This window comes from Bombus flavifrons, chromosome 5 (genome assembly GCF_040668555.2).
Source record: "Bombus flavifrons isolate JBK064 chromosome 5, iyBomFlav1_principal, whole genome shotgun sequence".
NCBI lineage: Eukaryota > Metazoa > Arthropoda > Insecta > Hymenoptera > Apidae > Bombus > Bombus flavifrons.
In genome coordinates, this window is record NC_138446.1 from 1,455,958 (window position 1) to 1,472,253 (window position 16,296).

At 26.8% G+C, this 16,296-nt stretch overlaps 4 protein-coding genes across 12 annotated transcripts in view; 2 read left to right on the forward strand and 2 right to left on the reverse strand.

Moving 5' to 3' along the window:
* Window positions 1–479: 479 nt before the first annotated feature.
* Window positions 480–4,412, forward strand: LOC138180185 (GATA zinc finger domain-containing protein 3). Of its 3 annotated transcripts, XM_069113765.1 has the most exons (7): window positions 480–607; window positions 689–1,053; window positions 1,394–1,453; window positions 1,578–2,121; window positions 2,244–2,567; window positions 2,755–2,891; window positions 2,962–4,412. In XM_069113765.1, exons 3-7 carry the CDS (start codon window positions 1,420–1,422, stop codon window positions 3,120–3,122), a joined length of 1,200 nt encoding a protein of 399 aa, XP_068969866.1. In that variant the 5' UTR covers window positions 480–607; window positions 689–1,053; window positions 1,394–1,419; the 3' UTR covers window positions 3,123–4,412. The 3 variants fall into 3 exon arrangements, with proteins under 3 accessions (XP_068969866.1, XP_068969864.1, XP_068969867.1); XM_069113763.1 differs by having other exon boundaries at window positions 482–1,053; XM_069113766.1 differs by having other exon boundaries at window positions 482–986; window positions 1,401–1,453.
* Window positions 3,665–4,767, reverse strand: LOC138180190 (nucleoside diphosphate kinase 6). Of its 2 annotated transcripts, none has more exons than XM_069113776.1 (3): window positions 4,661–4,767; window positions 4,109–4,412; window positions 3,665–4,040 (listed from the first exon to the last, which is right to left on the reverse strand). In XM_069113776.1, exons 1-3 carry the CDS (start codon window positions 4,661–4,663, stop codon window positions 3,865–3,867), a joined length of 483 nt encoding a protein of 160 aa, XP_068969877.1. In that variant the 5' UTR covers window positions 4,664–4,767; the 3' UTR covers window positions 3,665–3,864. The 2 variants fall into 2 exon arrangements, with proteins under 2 accessions (XP_068969877.1, XP_068969876.1); XM_069113775.1 differs by having other exon boundaries at window positions 4,562–4,701.
* Window positions 4,661–8,203, forward strand: APP-BP1 (Nedd8-activating enzyme E1 regulatory subunit APP-BP1). Of its 5 annotated transcripts, none has more exons than XM_069113758.1 (9): window positions 4,661–4,770; window positions 5,181–5,257; window positions 5,451–5,615; window positions 5,701–5,883; window positions 5,967–6,462; window positions 6,530–6,663; window positions 6,742–6,944; window positions 7,069–7,205; window positions 7,282–8,203. In XM_069113758.1, exons 1-9 carry the CDS (start codon window positions 4,729–4,731, stop codon window positions 7,510–7,512), a joined length of 1,668 nt encoding a protein of 555 aa, XP_068969859.1. In that variant the 5' UTR covers window positions 4,661–4,728; the 3' UTR covers window positions 7,513–8,203. The 5 variants fall into 5 exon arrangements, with proteins under 5 accessions (XP_068969859.1, XP_068969861.1, XP_068969860.1 ...); XM_069113759.1 differs by lacking the exon at window positions 4,661–4,770 and adding an exon at window positions 4,963–5,102; XM_069113760.1 differs by lacking the exon at window positions 5,451–5,615.
* Window positions 8,204–12,148: 3,945 nt separating this feature from the next.
* The window catches only part of Nca (neurocalcin homolog), a 75,481-nt gene continuing 71,333 nt past the window's right edge, over window positions 12,149–16,296 (reverse strand). For both annotated transcript variants that reach the window (XM_069113768.1, XM_069113769.1), the window contains exons 2-5: window positions 15,765–15,976; window positions 15,381–15,499; window positions 14,878–15,066; window positions 12,149–14,533 (exon numbers count right to left, since the gene is read on the reverse strand). In XM_069113768.1, coding sequence (XP_068969869.1) covers window positions 14,333–14,533; window positions 14,878–15,066; window positions 15,381–15,499; window positions 15,765–15,834 — 579 coding nt within the window. In that variant the 5' untranslated portion in view covers window positions 15,835–15,976 and the 3' untranslated portion in view covers window positions 12,149–14,332. The remainder of the gene's footprint in view (window positions 14,534–14,877; window positions 15,067–15,380; window positions 15,500–15,764; window positions 15,977–16,296) is intronic.

Here is a 16,296-nt window from a genome sequence, read left to right on the forward strand (position 1 = left end):
AAAGTACATAGTTTGAAATACATATATATTTTGCATATATAAATTTCATCATAATTACTGATATAATCTGGTATTATTGTTTCTAATCGTATTTTAGAATAAAGATGAGTATAAAAATAATAAATTGTACTATTTTAAAGGTAGCTTCATTTTTAATTTTATTTTAATATATAAATATTTTTACTAACGCAGTAACTAAAACAATACAAAATAATAAAATTTTATTATCTAAAAAATTATAATAAAAAGTGATCTGAATAATATACCTTCCACTAATATTTTGTTTTATTATATACAATAATCCTTTTAACTTGAGTATAATATATATACAAGATTTTATTCTATCAAAATTAATTTAAAGATGCAGCAGATGTACTGTAGTCAATTTAATGAATTAAATTATTAGGGGAAAAGATATTGGTTACAAGGTATATGGAACTCTAGTTATTGGCCGATGCAGTCATATGGAACGATCGTGGGCTAGTCTATAGTTACTAACAAATTATGATTTTCAAGAACAGATTTATATTCGTTAGTGTAGAAAAAATTTATCTCTGCTTCCTAATTTGATATATTTGGTTAAAGGTTAAGAGATATATTTTCTGAAGTTAGTTTGACGAATATATCCGGTTTCTCTACTTAGAAATTTAACATTCGAGAATGTAATTTTATATTTCCTATTTTATAGTTTATTTTTTCCTTCAGTATGCAAAGTTGTAGTTTTCATCGAAGGAAGACATTCTTCAAAAGCTATTTCGGAGTATTTCATTTTATAATATCTCAAGATTGTGAAGCGATCCTGTTTCATCTGGATCCTGATCACGTGGTTTTATTTACTTCAATCAACTCAACACGTTGGATAGACTATAAACAATGATTGCAATGTGTATCATATTATAAATACATATGTTATAATTATGACAAAATTATTTAAGAAATCAATTCATGTAGAAGCATTATGTAATCTCACCAAAAAAAAAGCAAATGTGCTTTCTGAATGTTCTTATCCGTTTTAATAAAAATATATTACTGAATAATAATCTCATTAATTAGGTAAACATCTTTTTATATAATTTCTTTTTTGTTCGTTTAAAATGATCACAATTAGGTTTTCTTCTAAGAATTATTTTGTATATTTTCATAAAATGGATACAAAAATGATTTTCAATACCTTATACAAATTCCCAGCAGAATAAATTTAATAATTGTGTTGGCTATACTGTTTTTCTAATCATTTTTATATATTGTATATTTCGAGTTATAAACAACATTGTTTATTTAGTAACGCTAATAGTAAAGGAAATTATGCATTAAAAATTATTCAGTTAGAAATATTACAATCGTAATTGTTTATTTTATGGATTAACGAAGAAAGAAAAAATATCACTTTTAGGCAGTAGTATTAAATAACAATTGGACATGACAACGCTAAAAGGCATTTTTCCTGATTCAAGTATGTCTTTTACAAAATTATTTATTAATATTAAAATAGTAACTTTATATTTACTAGCATTTGTAATGATTGTTATCTACATTTTTATTGTAAATTATTTAGTAATTAATATTTTCTTTTTTAGAATCAGTAAAAGGAAAAAATTTCATACATGAAAATGTCAAAAATCTTCGTCGTATAGATCACTTACATATTAATAAAGGAACAAAAGATGTACAAAAATCACAAATATCCAACCATAGAAAAATTAATAATAATAATTATAGTAATAATCAAAATAATAATGTTTTATCAAAAGTTAATACAAATCTTCGAACAAAAAAACATGATAATGTGAATACAAGTGTAAATAGTAAATTAGATCAGCATCAAGAATTGTGTAAGAAAATAAGTGCGTCAACATTAGACAAAGATAATATTTTTATGAAAAAGACAATACATTCAACAAGTAATAATTTGTTAATTAAAGAAAGGAAAAAGGAAAATAAAGGATTACATAAATGTACACAGAAATTACATGAGAATATTTCATCAAATCCTAATTTTTCATATAAATCAGTGGGAGATACTGACAATGATATAAAGGTTCAAATTAAAGTTAGAAATCAAGGTATTCAGACACTGGACACACAGGAAATTGATGATCTATTTTCTGAAGGAATAGTTAAGTATGTATATTTGTATATTTTATTCAGAGTTATTTTATTTGTTATTTTTGTGTACAGGTCATTATCATTATTATTGTTATTATAGTAGTCTAAAGTTTGCTAATAATAATTTCTCTGTGTAGATACCCTTCAAAAAAATATTTAAATCGTTATGAATCAATAAATAAAGATAATACAAATGAAGAAATTAATGTATCTTCAAGAAGTATAACAAATTCACCTTTAGATCAAGGAGATATTCGAGTTGTTGAAAAAAATACACAAGCTAAAAATGATACAAAAAGTTCCAAATTTGTATTATCTAAAGAAGAAGTAAATTTTATTAAATTAAACAAAGAACATACCACTGCAACTAATAAGATAGCAACCCAAATGAATAACACCACCAGTAATAATAGTAATAATAACAATCTTCCTACAAATTATCGCATGGGTGTAGTTCCAAGGTATGTAAATATGTATTATACATATATTTATTATTATACATTGATTTGATTTTTTTCTTATATTTTTTACTACAAATAGCAATTATTACATCAATGATCTATAATTTGTACATACCATTTTTAATTTTATTTCTTAGATTTTAAATCTTCCGACTAAAACTTTTTTGTTGAAAAACTATTTGATTAGGTATATTAAGAACAGAAAGGAAATTCAAGAAAGGGTACAGAGAGCTAAAGTAGAAGAATTGGATCCTAACTGTCCAAATGGACATGTTCCATTACCTGATAATGAGCGTAAGGAGACATTGCAAATGTTAAAAAAGAGTATGTAATTTAAAAATTAAGTTTTTTAAAGTGAAATCGTGGTTTATTTAAATCAATATTACTATTCTAGATTATCAAGATTATGTAACTGAATTAAATATGATGCCTATAAAAGTGGATACCCTTAGGGCGCAACGACGAAAAATTGAAATAGAGAAACAACTGAACAAATTAGAAGAAGGGATAAAAGTTTTCTCAAGACCAAAAGTTTATGTAAAAATGAATGCTTAAATTGTTATTGTTTTATATACAGTTATATAATTTAATGTATAAGAAACAGGAATTATTTTTCCTTATTTTTCAATGGAGCTTTACCAATTTGTAAAGTTCATCAAATCAAACATTAATATCTTAAAAGTTTCTCTCGAAAACTGATGAAGTTTCATAAAGAATTAAAAAGATAGTTAAGAAATGCTTTTTAGCAGCACTCGAAAGTGATGAAATAAGTTCATATACGTATAATAGTTTTCTTTTTTCAATTGAAATACTTGTATACTTGATTATTCAACTAACTACATATTTAACCAAAGAACAAGAAGAAACCTTTTGATCAATATCCCTAAAAAGAAAGTATATCGATTTTATATGTATATTTAGAAACTAAGTTTAATGTCTCATAACTTCAAATATTATTTATTAATGATAATACATAATTAAATATAAAAAGGTAATATGAGAAAATCAAGATTAATCCTTGATAAGTTCGTATAAAAGTAAAGGGTACTTCTATTAAATCTCAAGTAAGGAGCAAACCAAAATAAGATTACAATATATACATTTATATCAACTTATTTTATTGTTCCTAAATATTGAAGATATTTCTTTGTCAGGTGCTGAATTATTATACATCATCTATATATATATATATATATATATATGTATGTATATTTATATTTAATAACTGTATATAATATACACAACTTTTGTAAAATTATATATTATTAAATATTTAGTAATACTTTATTTACAATATTTACTTTGTAACTTGTTCTTTATTAGGGAAACTCGTGTTAATAGTATGCACAAAAGCTACTGGATCAAAATGAATTTGACCTAAATTATAATATTTTTCATCATGTTCGTACCATTTCTTAAAATTAAAATCACTAAAGAATATTCTTATTTCTCTCTCTGCAGATGCAACTGAATCTAAAAGAACACTTTTTTATATTATACACAAATAACATAGATGGGGATTTATAAAGTGAAGAGTATACCAGAACCATGCGTTGCATTTCTTGTATCTGATAGACCATACATTCCTCGAATTGTATCACGGGCAGTATATTGTGCCTGATAAACTTTTGTAGGACCCATTAATTGTCTCCATTTAGCAATAGCATTGTGATCTGTTAGAATATAAATATCTGATGGGCCACTACACATAAATGTCAAAAGACGATTGTAAAAGAACTTTTCTTTGTGTTCTTCATAAAATAACACTGCTTCTTTTTGAGTAATTATTGTCCTGCGTGATCTGACAATTTTTAAGTTATTGTCAATTATTGAATCTCGAATTTTCTGAAATTACAATAATATTTAAATATTACCATAATCTTATTCAGAAATGGAAATCAACTGTTCCACCAACCCTATTTTGCTGCCGTTTAAAAGTATACGTTTGTATATATGTCTCAAATTTGCATTAAATTTAGGTTATATCCTCTTACCTGAAGCACAAAAGGAGATTTAACAACATGTGGTTTAATTATTGCCAAAGTTAATTGAAGATATGTTTTTGATTGCATTTCAATATTTTAATTACCTACCATTTCTGTAAAAAAATGAAAATTTTCATAGTGCAATAAAAATAACTTTAAACTTTTTGTTCAAAAGCATGGTGTACGATGTACGATCAACCCGCAACATAATAAATGAGGTTTACGACAAAATATAAATTACATACAATATTGTTTATATTTGTCAGGAGTATAAATTATATGTACCAAACACATACATATACATCAATTTAATCAACGCGATATATATGATTATTTTATCTGCAATAACTCAATATTACAACTGTAATAATATACGTGTGGAGGTTAATTACTATTTATTTTAATAAATCGTACAATAGAATTTAAAACTGAACTTTTCAGTTTGTAAAGGGTTACTTCTTTTTTCTTATAATGTTCTATCTATGAAACTGCTCTATTCATGACGATTTGTGAAAGTTTATAAGTAAACTTGCGCTTATGGTTGTTTTGTGTATGTCAGTTTGATAGTTTGATCAGAAGTGTAATTCATCTGATCTAAAGTGTTGTATTATTATTCCATTTTTATTAGTCTATCCTTATGGCATCACCAGCACCGAAATCACCAGAACAATCTGAAAGAAACAGAAAATATGATAGACAATTAAGGTATAGATTTTATACATATACATATATAGATATATAAAACCTATCCTATTTCAGGATCAGAAAGGTAATTGGAAGTAATTGTATATTTATAATAAAATAATTCTCTCTAATCAGCCTGACGAATAATTAAATTTGTATAATAAGTTAATTAATTTAGTTATAATATTAATATATTAATAATATCAACATATAGGTTATGGGGTGATCATGGTCAAACTGCGTTAGAAAGTGCACATGTTTGTGTCATAAATGCTACAGGCCTCGGTACAGAAATTTTAAAATCCTTAGTTTTACCAGGCATTGGGGCATTTACAATCGTAGATGGAAAAAAGGTTACTAATGAAGATATTGGGGCAAAGTATGTATGCAGAGATGTTAATAATTATACATAAAAGAGTTGTATCAAAATATTTTAAATTTATTTAATGCGTATTTTTAAATAGTTTCTTTCTAGAAGCAGACTGTATAGGGAAATCAAGAGCACAGGTAGCAACGCAAATGTTGTTAGAATTAAATTCTGATGTTAGAGGTGATTATATAGATGAGGAACCTGAAGAAATTTTATGCAATAGTCCTGACTTTTTCAACAATTTTACTGTTGTTGTAGCTACTTCGTTAGTTGAAAAGTAAGAACCATTATAAATAATAAATTATTGTAGGAACTTGACACCTATTTTAAATTATATATTCTAAAAGAAAAAATTTTCAGATCTTTAATTCTTCTGTCACAAAGGCTTTGGGAATTAAACATACCTTTAATAGTGTGTAGAAGTATAGGATTTATTGCATATATGAGGATTCAAATAAAGGAACATACAGTCATAGAAACACATCCAGACAATGAAACTCCAGATTTGCGTTTAGATAAACCATTTGAGACATTAAAGAAGCATCTTGATACCATAAATTTAGATGAACTGAGTTTTAAAGATCACTCTCATATACCATACTTAGTTATATTGTACAAATTTTTAGAAAATTGGATTCTAAATAATGGGGAATTACCAAAAACTTACAAAGAAAAAAGTCAATTAAAAGAAATGATAAAAGAAGGAATGAGAAGAGATGAGAATGATACTGCAAACAGCGAAGAAAATTTTGAAGAAGCTATTAAAGCTGTTAATACATGTGTAGGATGTAGTGAGATTCCAGAGAATGTAATGAATATTCTTAATGATGATAAATGCATCAACTTAACAGCTAAGGTATAACAAAACAGTATTATCATACAAGTGAATAATATTACTTTAAACTAATTTAATATACTTTTAGAGTAGTTCATTTTGGATTATAGCTAAAGCAATAAAAGATTTTGTTGAAAATGAGGGAGGTGGATTATTACCATTAAAAGGTACTTTGCCAGATATGACAGCAGATACGGAAAAATATATAACATTTCAGCAAATGTGAGATTCTTTATTATAAGACATTTATTATAAAGATATCGTTTTTCTAGTATATTTAGATAAATTTGTTTATTATAGATATCACAAACAAGCGATAGTTGATGCAGAAGCAGTATGGCGACGTACATTGCAACTGTTACGACAATTAGGAAAATCTTCAGATTCCATTTCTGAAAGAGATGTCAAGTTGTTTTGCAGACATGCTTTGAACATACACGTCCAAAGGGGAACGTGTATCGCAGATGAATATGATTCTAAAATTTTTGATGCAAGCAATATAGGTACTATATAATAACTTATAAAATTTGGAAGCAGAATGATTAAAAATAATTGTATAGTTTTAAAAATATTAAACATCCTGTGAGTGACATAAATTAGTAATTAATAATTCTCTACTCTTTTCAGTGCAATGTTTAGAAAATCCTGAGAGTATGATGATTTATTACGTTGTTCTTAGGGGGGTTGAAAAATTTCAAACAGAATATAATTCATATCCTGGAGAATTTGATGATCAAGTAGAACCTGATATAGTTAAGCTTAAGGTATGTTTCATATAAAATAATTATTTTAATGGGGAAAAAATATGAATATTATTATATAATTGTCCTTTTTGTTTAGGCATGCATAACAAAGTTACTGAATGAATGGGGATGTGGACCATTGGTAAAAGATGATTATGTTCATGAATTTTGTCGATTTGGTGGAGCGGAGTTGCATTCGGTATCAGCATTTTTAGGTGGCCTTGCAGCTCAAGAAGTTATAAAATTTGTTACAAATCAATATAAACCAGTTCATAATACCTTTATATATGATGCAGTGACTTCAAGTTCTGGAATATTTTTCTTTTAATATTATTAAATAGTAAATTAATGGTATGCTCCTGTATAAAATAAAAATATACAATTTTATAATTTACGTAATAAATTTTGTTCATTTTATGACTGAATATAATATAATGACATTTTAAAAATACATTTTATAAAAATGGAAAGACGTCACGAAATGTGACTTAGAAATGTTTTAAGATATATTAAAACTCAGGTTGAACGAGTATAATATCAACACTTTAATGTAATAATTAATTGATACACAAATTATTTTATCCTTATATATAATAATAAATCACTATTAATAACCATTACTTATGACAAACTATTATTTTAATTTATAGTAAATATGTCTAAGGCATAAAGCAAATTAATATTTCATGTCTTATAACCAATATTGTACGCAAATATTTTACCGGTGTTCTAGTCTCAATATAACAATAAAATGATGAATTGTGCTTTGATTTTTAATTCTTTTGCTTTGTACAATATTAGTATCTTATATTATATTGTTACACAGATTGTAAATTAACTATATACTGAATTAACTAATTAATTATTTGTTATAATTGGGGATACCACAATATAAAAATGTAATATTTTACTTTTGCATGAGCCATTTCAGTATCTGATCAGGAATTATTAATTATTTTATTACTTTTAACATGACATTTTTTAGATAAATTTTTGCTTGTATTTAATAATCAATGGTTTACATAGATTTCTTTAAAAAGATATTGACACAGAAGTGGTTAAGCAAAAGTTTGACAAAACGATTTTAGTAATAATGATGAACATAATATTAATAATATACATTTTGTACTTCACATACACACTTAGCACCAATAAATATATAGACTTAAACTGAATCTGTTAATAATCCCTAGCGATAAAAAATATTGAGCCATAGACAATCAAGTGAAATTCTACATAAGAGAAACAGATGAAAGATTTTAAAAATACTCAACTTTTGAAGACATCAAGAATTACAAAAGATTACAGAGTTACCATGAACAAGTAATTGGTAAAAGAAGAAAGATACAATATTAATATCAATAGGAGAACATCTATTTTTAATGTATGAGAGAAACACCGGTAGAGGATTACAATCTTTGGTGTGTACTTGAAGGATTTCATTTATTACCTCCTTTGTTTGTTAAAATTTGAGCCGTATAGTTTGTTTATCAATTTTAATTATTATTCTACCATTTATGAATGGAACAAATACTTGTGCAACAATAAATAACTTAAAAAATTATTTATATGATTATTTTTAAATTTTCATATTTCCTTACATATTAACACACTTATTATTTTATGTTCTTTATTAAACACACACAGTAGGTATTCTTATCTTTTGCTATAAAAATATCACTTTTGTGAGTTTACTCAAATATGGGCATAAATAATTTGTTATATAAAGGATAATGACGATATAGTAACAAAGAAAAGAATGAGATTTTTATGAATTAAAACAATACTGCCTTGGATAATGTATATATCGCAGGTATAACATTATTTAATTGTGAAACTATACGACTCCATTGTGATCATTATTAATATAGGTATCAGAAGATTTTTATAAGTGCAGAAAATTTTCAAGGCATAAGTTATTAATAAGACCAACTATGTTAGAAGTATTATTAAAGTTTCTGTGATAGGTTCTTGGTACAAGAAATATTAGTAATCTGTTATACTGTTGACATTCTAAAGAACAATCTCTAATTTATTAGGAATATTAAAATATTAGGCAAAAATCATAATATAGTATAGATAAATTTTAATATGCAACAAATGTTGACATTTATTAAACCCACAGAAAGAAAAGTGTTAGGTATTTCTTTTCATGCTAAGAGATAGAGAGAAAAAGTGTTAAGGTTACTATATAGTTCTGGCATAAATTTTATTTTTTCTTAACGATTAAATCATGAAGTGTTATTGGAAGGAGTTAAAATCATCACTCAGTAATTGGATTCGAATTTTATACATCTTATCTTTAGGAAGAAATTATATAGTTTAGGAAGAAATATCACGACAAACACGAGCAGTAAATGCTATTTCAATATTATTTTACTAGTTGCAATCCTTATTCCAGCATAGAAATTCATAAAAATGTTATTTTCGATAACAATATATAACATATATTTGAACAATAGTATGTAACATGTGATTTCTCAATTGACTTGGGTTATAATAAATCAGCATGGTATAGCAGTATAGTAAATTTTTAGCAATAAATTTAACGAAGTTTATAAATGTTCTTTCGTAAGATATAGTTTTCTTTAGAATATCAAAGGAACCCTTAATGGCTATAATTTTTCTGTCATCACTGATATCTTTTTTTAAATAAATTTGAACAAAATTTATATTATTTAATATATATATTGTATCTAATGTTTAAAAAAATGAAGTACATATAACTACTTTATGAGAATTCTTGAATGTTGAAATTTACATTCTTAATTGCAGCATTTTGAACTTATATTTCATATTCATTTCATAGTATTATTTTTTCCTTTATTTTTTCCTCCTTTATCTTAAGCATACATTTTCTTATAGAAGATATACTTTTAATGTTTCATTCTTTCTTCTTTTTTAAAAGTACATTCTGATACTTGTCATTTTAATAAGTTACTTATGTAAAATGTCATTAGCAACAAAATATAGAAATTCCTCATAAGAAATAAATTTAATAAAATAGTTGTACCATTAAAGGTTTCAAGAATATTTTATCTTTCGAAAATTTATAAAATTTAAATGTAAATGAAGTTATTATAACTTTTTCTTTACTACTATGATTACATATTAAATATATAAGAATGAAAATTTTGCAACAAATAAATCAACTTTTGTGTTTTAATTACAAATCATTCCATTTTTTTTAGTTTGAGTGTATAATACTTGAAAACATTTGATAAGTGCTATTGACAGAAACAAAATATATTTATATACATATATATATAATAATCATGGAAAGAATAGTAATTTCAAATAAATTGCTTTTGTTGCATCTGTCACAATTTAAAACTTTCATGTTTACAATACAATTAAATATATTTATATACACTTGTCACATTCCTGATATTTGCGTATTTAAATACATACATCTTACATTGTTGAAATTATTTTGTGCATATACCTGTTGTTATGTCATTTAATTGATTATTTAATGGCTCATTTCTAAAATTTTCTAAAAATGATTTAAGCAATTTAATAGATATTGGATAGACAAAATGTTGTATTCAAATTTTTGCTAATACTATATTGCAATTAATGAAACTATCTTTTAAGTTAAAAATAAATTAACAAAAAATCATTTTTCTATCTAAATTTAATATTATCTAGTCACATATAAAATAATATAATTTGAAAATGATTTTAACAATAAATTAAAATCGTTATAAAGTATAAGATAGAAAACAAAATTTTTTGGAATAAATTAAAGGAAGAATACGTAATGAGAAGAAAGAATTAATATATACAACGATACGTTTGGAGAACTTTTTAATTACATACAATTCAATAGCTTTTAATTCATCGTAAAATGTTTCTTCCTTCTATTTTTTAATTCATGAATTATATTAACTGACTAATACTACTCGTGTTTTAACGAATTGACACGACTTAATATCCATCTTACGTGCTTGTTTCATAAAAAAACTGTTAGAAAATTGTTAAATACTGGGCGACTGTGAAATTATAAAAATTACACGACATCACCGATTTTAAAATCGTGTTAATTTAGTCGCGATTTATTTTTTTTTTTTCTTGCTTATTGCTTCTCCTGTTTTAAGATACAATAATTACATTTTGTGTGTCAACTAGTACTGAATGTAAAATATCGATCCTACTTTACCTAAATAGAATTTTCTTCATTTTCCCTTCTCTTTCTTTTTGTATATTTCAGAAGGCAAAGTCATCATTCTTTTTTATAATTACTAATTTTTTCCTTTCGTGTTGCTATTTATATCCTATTGAATAGCGAGAAAAATTCAAGATTTATTTTAGAATCTTATATATTAATTTTAATGAGGTTATTTAATTTATACAGTGACTATGTGGATAAAAGATATAACTATGTAGTCTTTATCCTTAATTATTAATGAGCACAAGATGAAAGAATGTACATCTTAGAAAGTATAATAGGTATACATATGTGTTGATACAAATATATACATATGTATATATATATATATATATATATATATATGTACATATTTGTATCTTTATAATATGTTGCTCTTCTGTAAAACAATACTGCCAGTGTAACGACCAAGTGCAAAATCATAACATATGTGTATTGGTCATTTCCTTCAGTGATACCAAGCAGGGCAGAAAAATTAATAAAATAACGGTTATCATATTTTAATATATCGAAAAAAATAATAACGTATAAAGAACAACGATGAATCTTTCAAGATTTGTCGAAATGTAAATTAAAATTTACAAATATATATCTTCTTATGCGCAATTAATGAAAATTCTGTTATAAATCGATCATGTTATAATTAAGGAACCAGTAAATTGTTATGTCGTATCACTGATAAAAAATGAACAGAGTTACAATGTCGCGTATACATATATGTAATGTGTGATAAAATAATTGATTCTAATTGAACAATAGCTAATGGGAGATTTTATATTATTCGCTATTTCTCTTTTGCATCTGTTTTTAAGTCTAGGTTTGTTGTCGTCCTTATATAAAGTTTTGTATCTCATTACTCCTTTCATATTTTTTGCTACTCTGTACTATTCGCTGCTTCTTCTCTATTCGTATGCATACGCGCAAATGCACATTAAAATACTTAGTCGCACACATAGCATGTTCGCACACGTACACGCGACATACGCACTCGTAAAAATAAATCTCTAAAACAGTTTATGCGCGTGAGCGTGATTCTTTCGGCTTCTCATTTTTCATTTTATTTTCTTTGTCATTTCTTCGTCATTTGCTTCTTTTTCCATCATTTCTTTTTGTCCAAATCTTCCATTCGGCTCGAAATCTTGGTAGGTTTTCAGTAGCTCAAAAGCAACTGAAAATCGTCATGAATTCAGTTACTTGAATAGGCAATGATACTTTACACTTTTTCCTTTTTTTACGAGAAGATGATTAATTTTACTCTATTCTTCTAGCTGAATTTATTCTATCAAAATTAACGTGTATTAATAAAGCAATTGTAACAAAGGTCACGGGGGTGTAGCTCTTGGAAGAAACGTTTATCTAATTTTACGGAAATTTTAAGTGATTATTTAAATTAATGTAGAATATTAGAATAGAAAAAAATATGTGTTTAAAGCTACAAAAATATTTAATTGTATTATATTTCAATTAACCTTAACATACCAATATTTTCACAGTCTTTCATTATAAATTTTTGCTATTTATTAATAAAATGAAACATAATGGCTATTTGAGCAAATGTTACGTATCTATAAAGAAGAACAAAACTTCATATTACACATGCATTCTGAAAGCATGATATTTCGTTGAACAAGAGACTTTTCGCTTTATACCCTTTTCCAATGACCTTTGTTATTTCGATGACCATTAATTGCTTAAATTCGTTGCTAATATAGTACGATACCACGTAAATAAGTCTTTTCGGTAATTAACAGTTTTACAACAGCGTGTACTGAAAAATTAAAAGCGTTTTGCTAAAATTATAAACGTTTACTATCTTTTAATATAAAATATGCTTTTGCAAATAGCTTACAAAAATCATGTAACGCATTTAAAGATTAATTTACCCTTAAGCTGCGTATGACGGGGACTTGTGCTAAAAACGATTACTCGAGAACGTGTCGACGAGGGGCATTATTTATAATGTTTAATTTTAACTGAAGGTCGCGAACACATGATAACGTTAATATACGTAATAATATATCATAATATATAGCTAATATATAATCATCTCGTTAAAAGAAGGTCAACAGTAGTTAAAGGCAATTATATCGTAAAAAATATTGTTCAACAACATCGAGCTTTTGTAAAAATCGGGTTTTACGAGTGTTCCGTAAGATTGCGAGCATTGGAAAAATAAAAAAAATAATATAAGATTAAATAATTTTCTAGTTAGAGTGATCGAATAACAAAAACGGAAAGGAACATATAGTTAGAATTATCAGAAAAATCAACTACAAGATCCAGGTAATATATGTAGTATGTCCGTCGCAGAATTTCTACGTACGTAGAAATACGTAGTATTTCATGTTTTGTATTCTATATTTCTATGTTTGTTTAGAATTATTACGAATCAAAATTCTCGGGATCTCTCGATAGCTTCACAAGTCATTCGTCCCTACGCAGCATAGTACTATCGAAATATATGAAACTTGTTGTGTTAAAACCGATCCGTTTACGAGACGGAGCGACTGGACTAGTCTTGTAGACTAGCTTGCGGTATGCGCAAGCGCCATGGGCCCGGAGGCCCTGGACTTATTCGGGTTCCGGTCCAATTTACAAATGTCTCTTATTTCTACCACCTATATTTTTTAGTAAATAATTACGTAAAGATATTTCACGTGAAAACCTATCAAATGTTTTCTATACCATTTATTACTATTCATAAGAAAATAAAATTAATTATAATAATTTCTGAAAGAAACAGAATTCTTCTGGTTTATTATTAACTAATTTTTGTAAGTAAATATCTTTCTAAATAAAGAGAATTAAATTATAACAGTAATGCTTTGATAGATTTCCAAGTAAATCCTTCAGATCCAGGATATTTCTTTATGAACGTAACTTTTCTATTTGCTTTATTTCTAGTGGACATTATCGGACCGGGTCCCGACCTTGTTATATAGATGACACAGTAATACTTGCGTAATAGCCCAGGGCCTCACTGAGCTTGTGCACTAGGATCGCACTGCAACAGTCGCACGATAGACGGATCACTTTTTGCCCCTTCTATGAACTCGTCGAGCGATAATTTGCCATCCTTGTTTTTATCCATCTGTCGGAATATCTTGTCGGTTCTTTTTTCTGGCGTAGATTCATCTTCCGGCATTTTCATTACGGACCCCACCATTTTATAGATTGCCTGATAAGTAGAGCAGTATTTTTATATGAGTATTTAGAAGTAATTTAAATACGAGTATTTGTTTGAATTTAAGAGTTAATTGTAAACCGAGTCCCTTTTCATGGCCTGGAGGCTGAGAAAAAGAAACTATTATTATTATAGTCTTTTGTCATTTTTCAAGCCACTATTAACTAGGCATTAGGTTGCATTAAAATGAATTAAGATACTTATGATCTTGTTTTTTACTATTTGGTAAATCGTTTTCCGATTATAATGGATACATTAATCGGATATTTGAGATCTTCACAGCCCAGTATCGCAAAATTATCAAAATTGAGCTTTCCTCGTAATCGTTTCATCCTTACCGTCACAATTTCCAGCATTTCTTGCCGCGAAATATAACCATTACCATCAAGATCGTACATGCTGAAGGCCCACTTTAATTTCTGTTCCAGTTTACCACGAGATGTTACGCTGAGAGCGCATAGAAATTCTCGAAAGTCGATTGTTCCATCCCCATTCGCGTCGAATGTTCTGAATACATGTTCTGCAAACTACGCGTAACATATTTGTGAATAATGTGATGGAACAATCTCAAATAAATAGTTATAATTACGATAAAATGTATATAAATGAGCATATTTCAATGTTAATGAAAGTCGTGCTTTTAGTAATTTTAGTAATAAAAGAAGAAGAAAATTGGAACCAGACATTTTGAAAATTAGTTAAGACGACTGCTTGATAGTAATTAATACTTTGAAAAAATGTAAAAATTATAAAAGTTTTATCGTTTATCAGATGAATTAATTTTATTTAATTAATACGTGTATACTTTCAATAAATTTTATAAATCAATAATTTAATTTACCTTAGAGGCATCACCGTAAGGGAAGAAATTTCCATATATTTTTTTAAACTCTTCTACGCTGAGGTGCCCACTCGGACAATCCTTCAAGAAGCCTTTGTACCATTCTTGGATTTCAGCATCTTTAAAAAGACATACATTTTCTCATTGAGTTGGTATTACGTTGAATGAAACTGCCTGACGATGAGATGTGCAAATAAAAATTAAAAAGTTAAATCCCTTCTCTCCCTAGTTCTTTGTTAGAAGTTTTAGATTTATTGAGATTGTTCTTAGCTGTTAGATAGAATTAAAGTGAAAAAAATATTAGTTAATTGAATTTCGAATTATTTATTATTGAATTCAATGTTAAATGAAATACATATATAAATAAAATTGATGAAAATCTACCTGAGAATTCCGTATTTTGCTTGAGGTCTTCTAGTACTTCTGGCTTCAGTTTGCTGTTTTGTTTTCCCATGGTTATTCGAAGTCCCCTTTTAATATTCCGTCAAGGGGTCTCAGAATTCAATTAGTGGATAATTAAGCACTAACTAGTCTACTATTCTACTGGTGCCGTTTAAAACAGGCACTTCGTGGCTGGTAGTTTCCACCAGGCACGCCTGTAAACAAGAAAGAGTACATAAGTGTTTGTACCTATTTGTTTAAAAAATTGTCGAATTACATGATCTCGGTGGAAACCGGGCTTTTGCGGTTTTCTTCATTGGCCATAAAAAACATGTGTACATTCATGAATCATATTCAAAGAGAGATGGAAGAGGAGAAAGGAGGAGGAGATATGACTACGGAGTACATTATGGACTCCCTGATATTGTTTCAATCCTTTATCGACTTGACGAGGCGGCGAGATGAAACAGCTATGCAACGTGCACTTCTTTATGCACTATCGTTCAAAAGTACCCGCACACGTGCTGATTTCTGA

Coding starts and splice junctions, on each gene's coding strand:
- LOC138180185 (XM_069113765.1), top strand. CDS start 1,420: ATGACAACGCTAAAAGGCATTTTTCCTGATTCAA. Junction 1,454..1,577: donor AGGCATTTTTCCTGATTCAA/GTATGTCTTTTA, acceptor TTTCTTTTTTAG/AATCAGTAAAAGGAAAAAAT. Junction 2,568..2,754: donor CGCATGGGTGTAGTTCCAAG/GTATGTAAATAT, acceptor CTATTTGATTAG/GTATATTAAGAACAGAAAGG.
- LOC138180190 (XM_069113775.1), bottom strand. CDS start 4,639: ATGCAATCAAAAACATATCTTCAATTAACTTTGGCAATAATTAAACCA. Junction 4,413..4,561: donor AATCTCCTTTTGTGCTTCAG/GTAAGAGGATAT, acceptor TTGTAATTTCAG/AAAATTCGAGATTCAATAAT. Junction 4,041..4,108: donor AAATGCAACGCATGGTTCTG/GTATACTCTTCA, acceptor GTGTTCTTTTAG/ATTCAGTTGCATCTGCAGAG.
- APP-BP1 (XM_069113758.1), top strand. CDS start 4,729: ATGGTGTACGATGTACGATCAACCCGCAACATAATAAATGAG. Junction 6,664..6,741: donor TATATAACATTTCAGCAAAT/GTGAGATTCTTT, acceptor TGTTTATTATAG/ATATCACAAACAAGCGATAG. Junction 6,945..7,068: donor TTTTGATGCAAGCAATATAG/GTACTATATAAT, acceptor TACTCTTTTCAG/TGCAATGTTTAGAAAATCCT.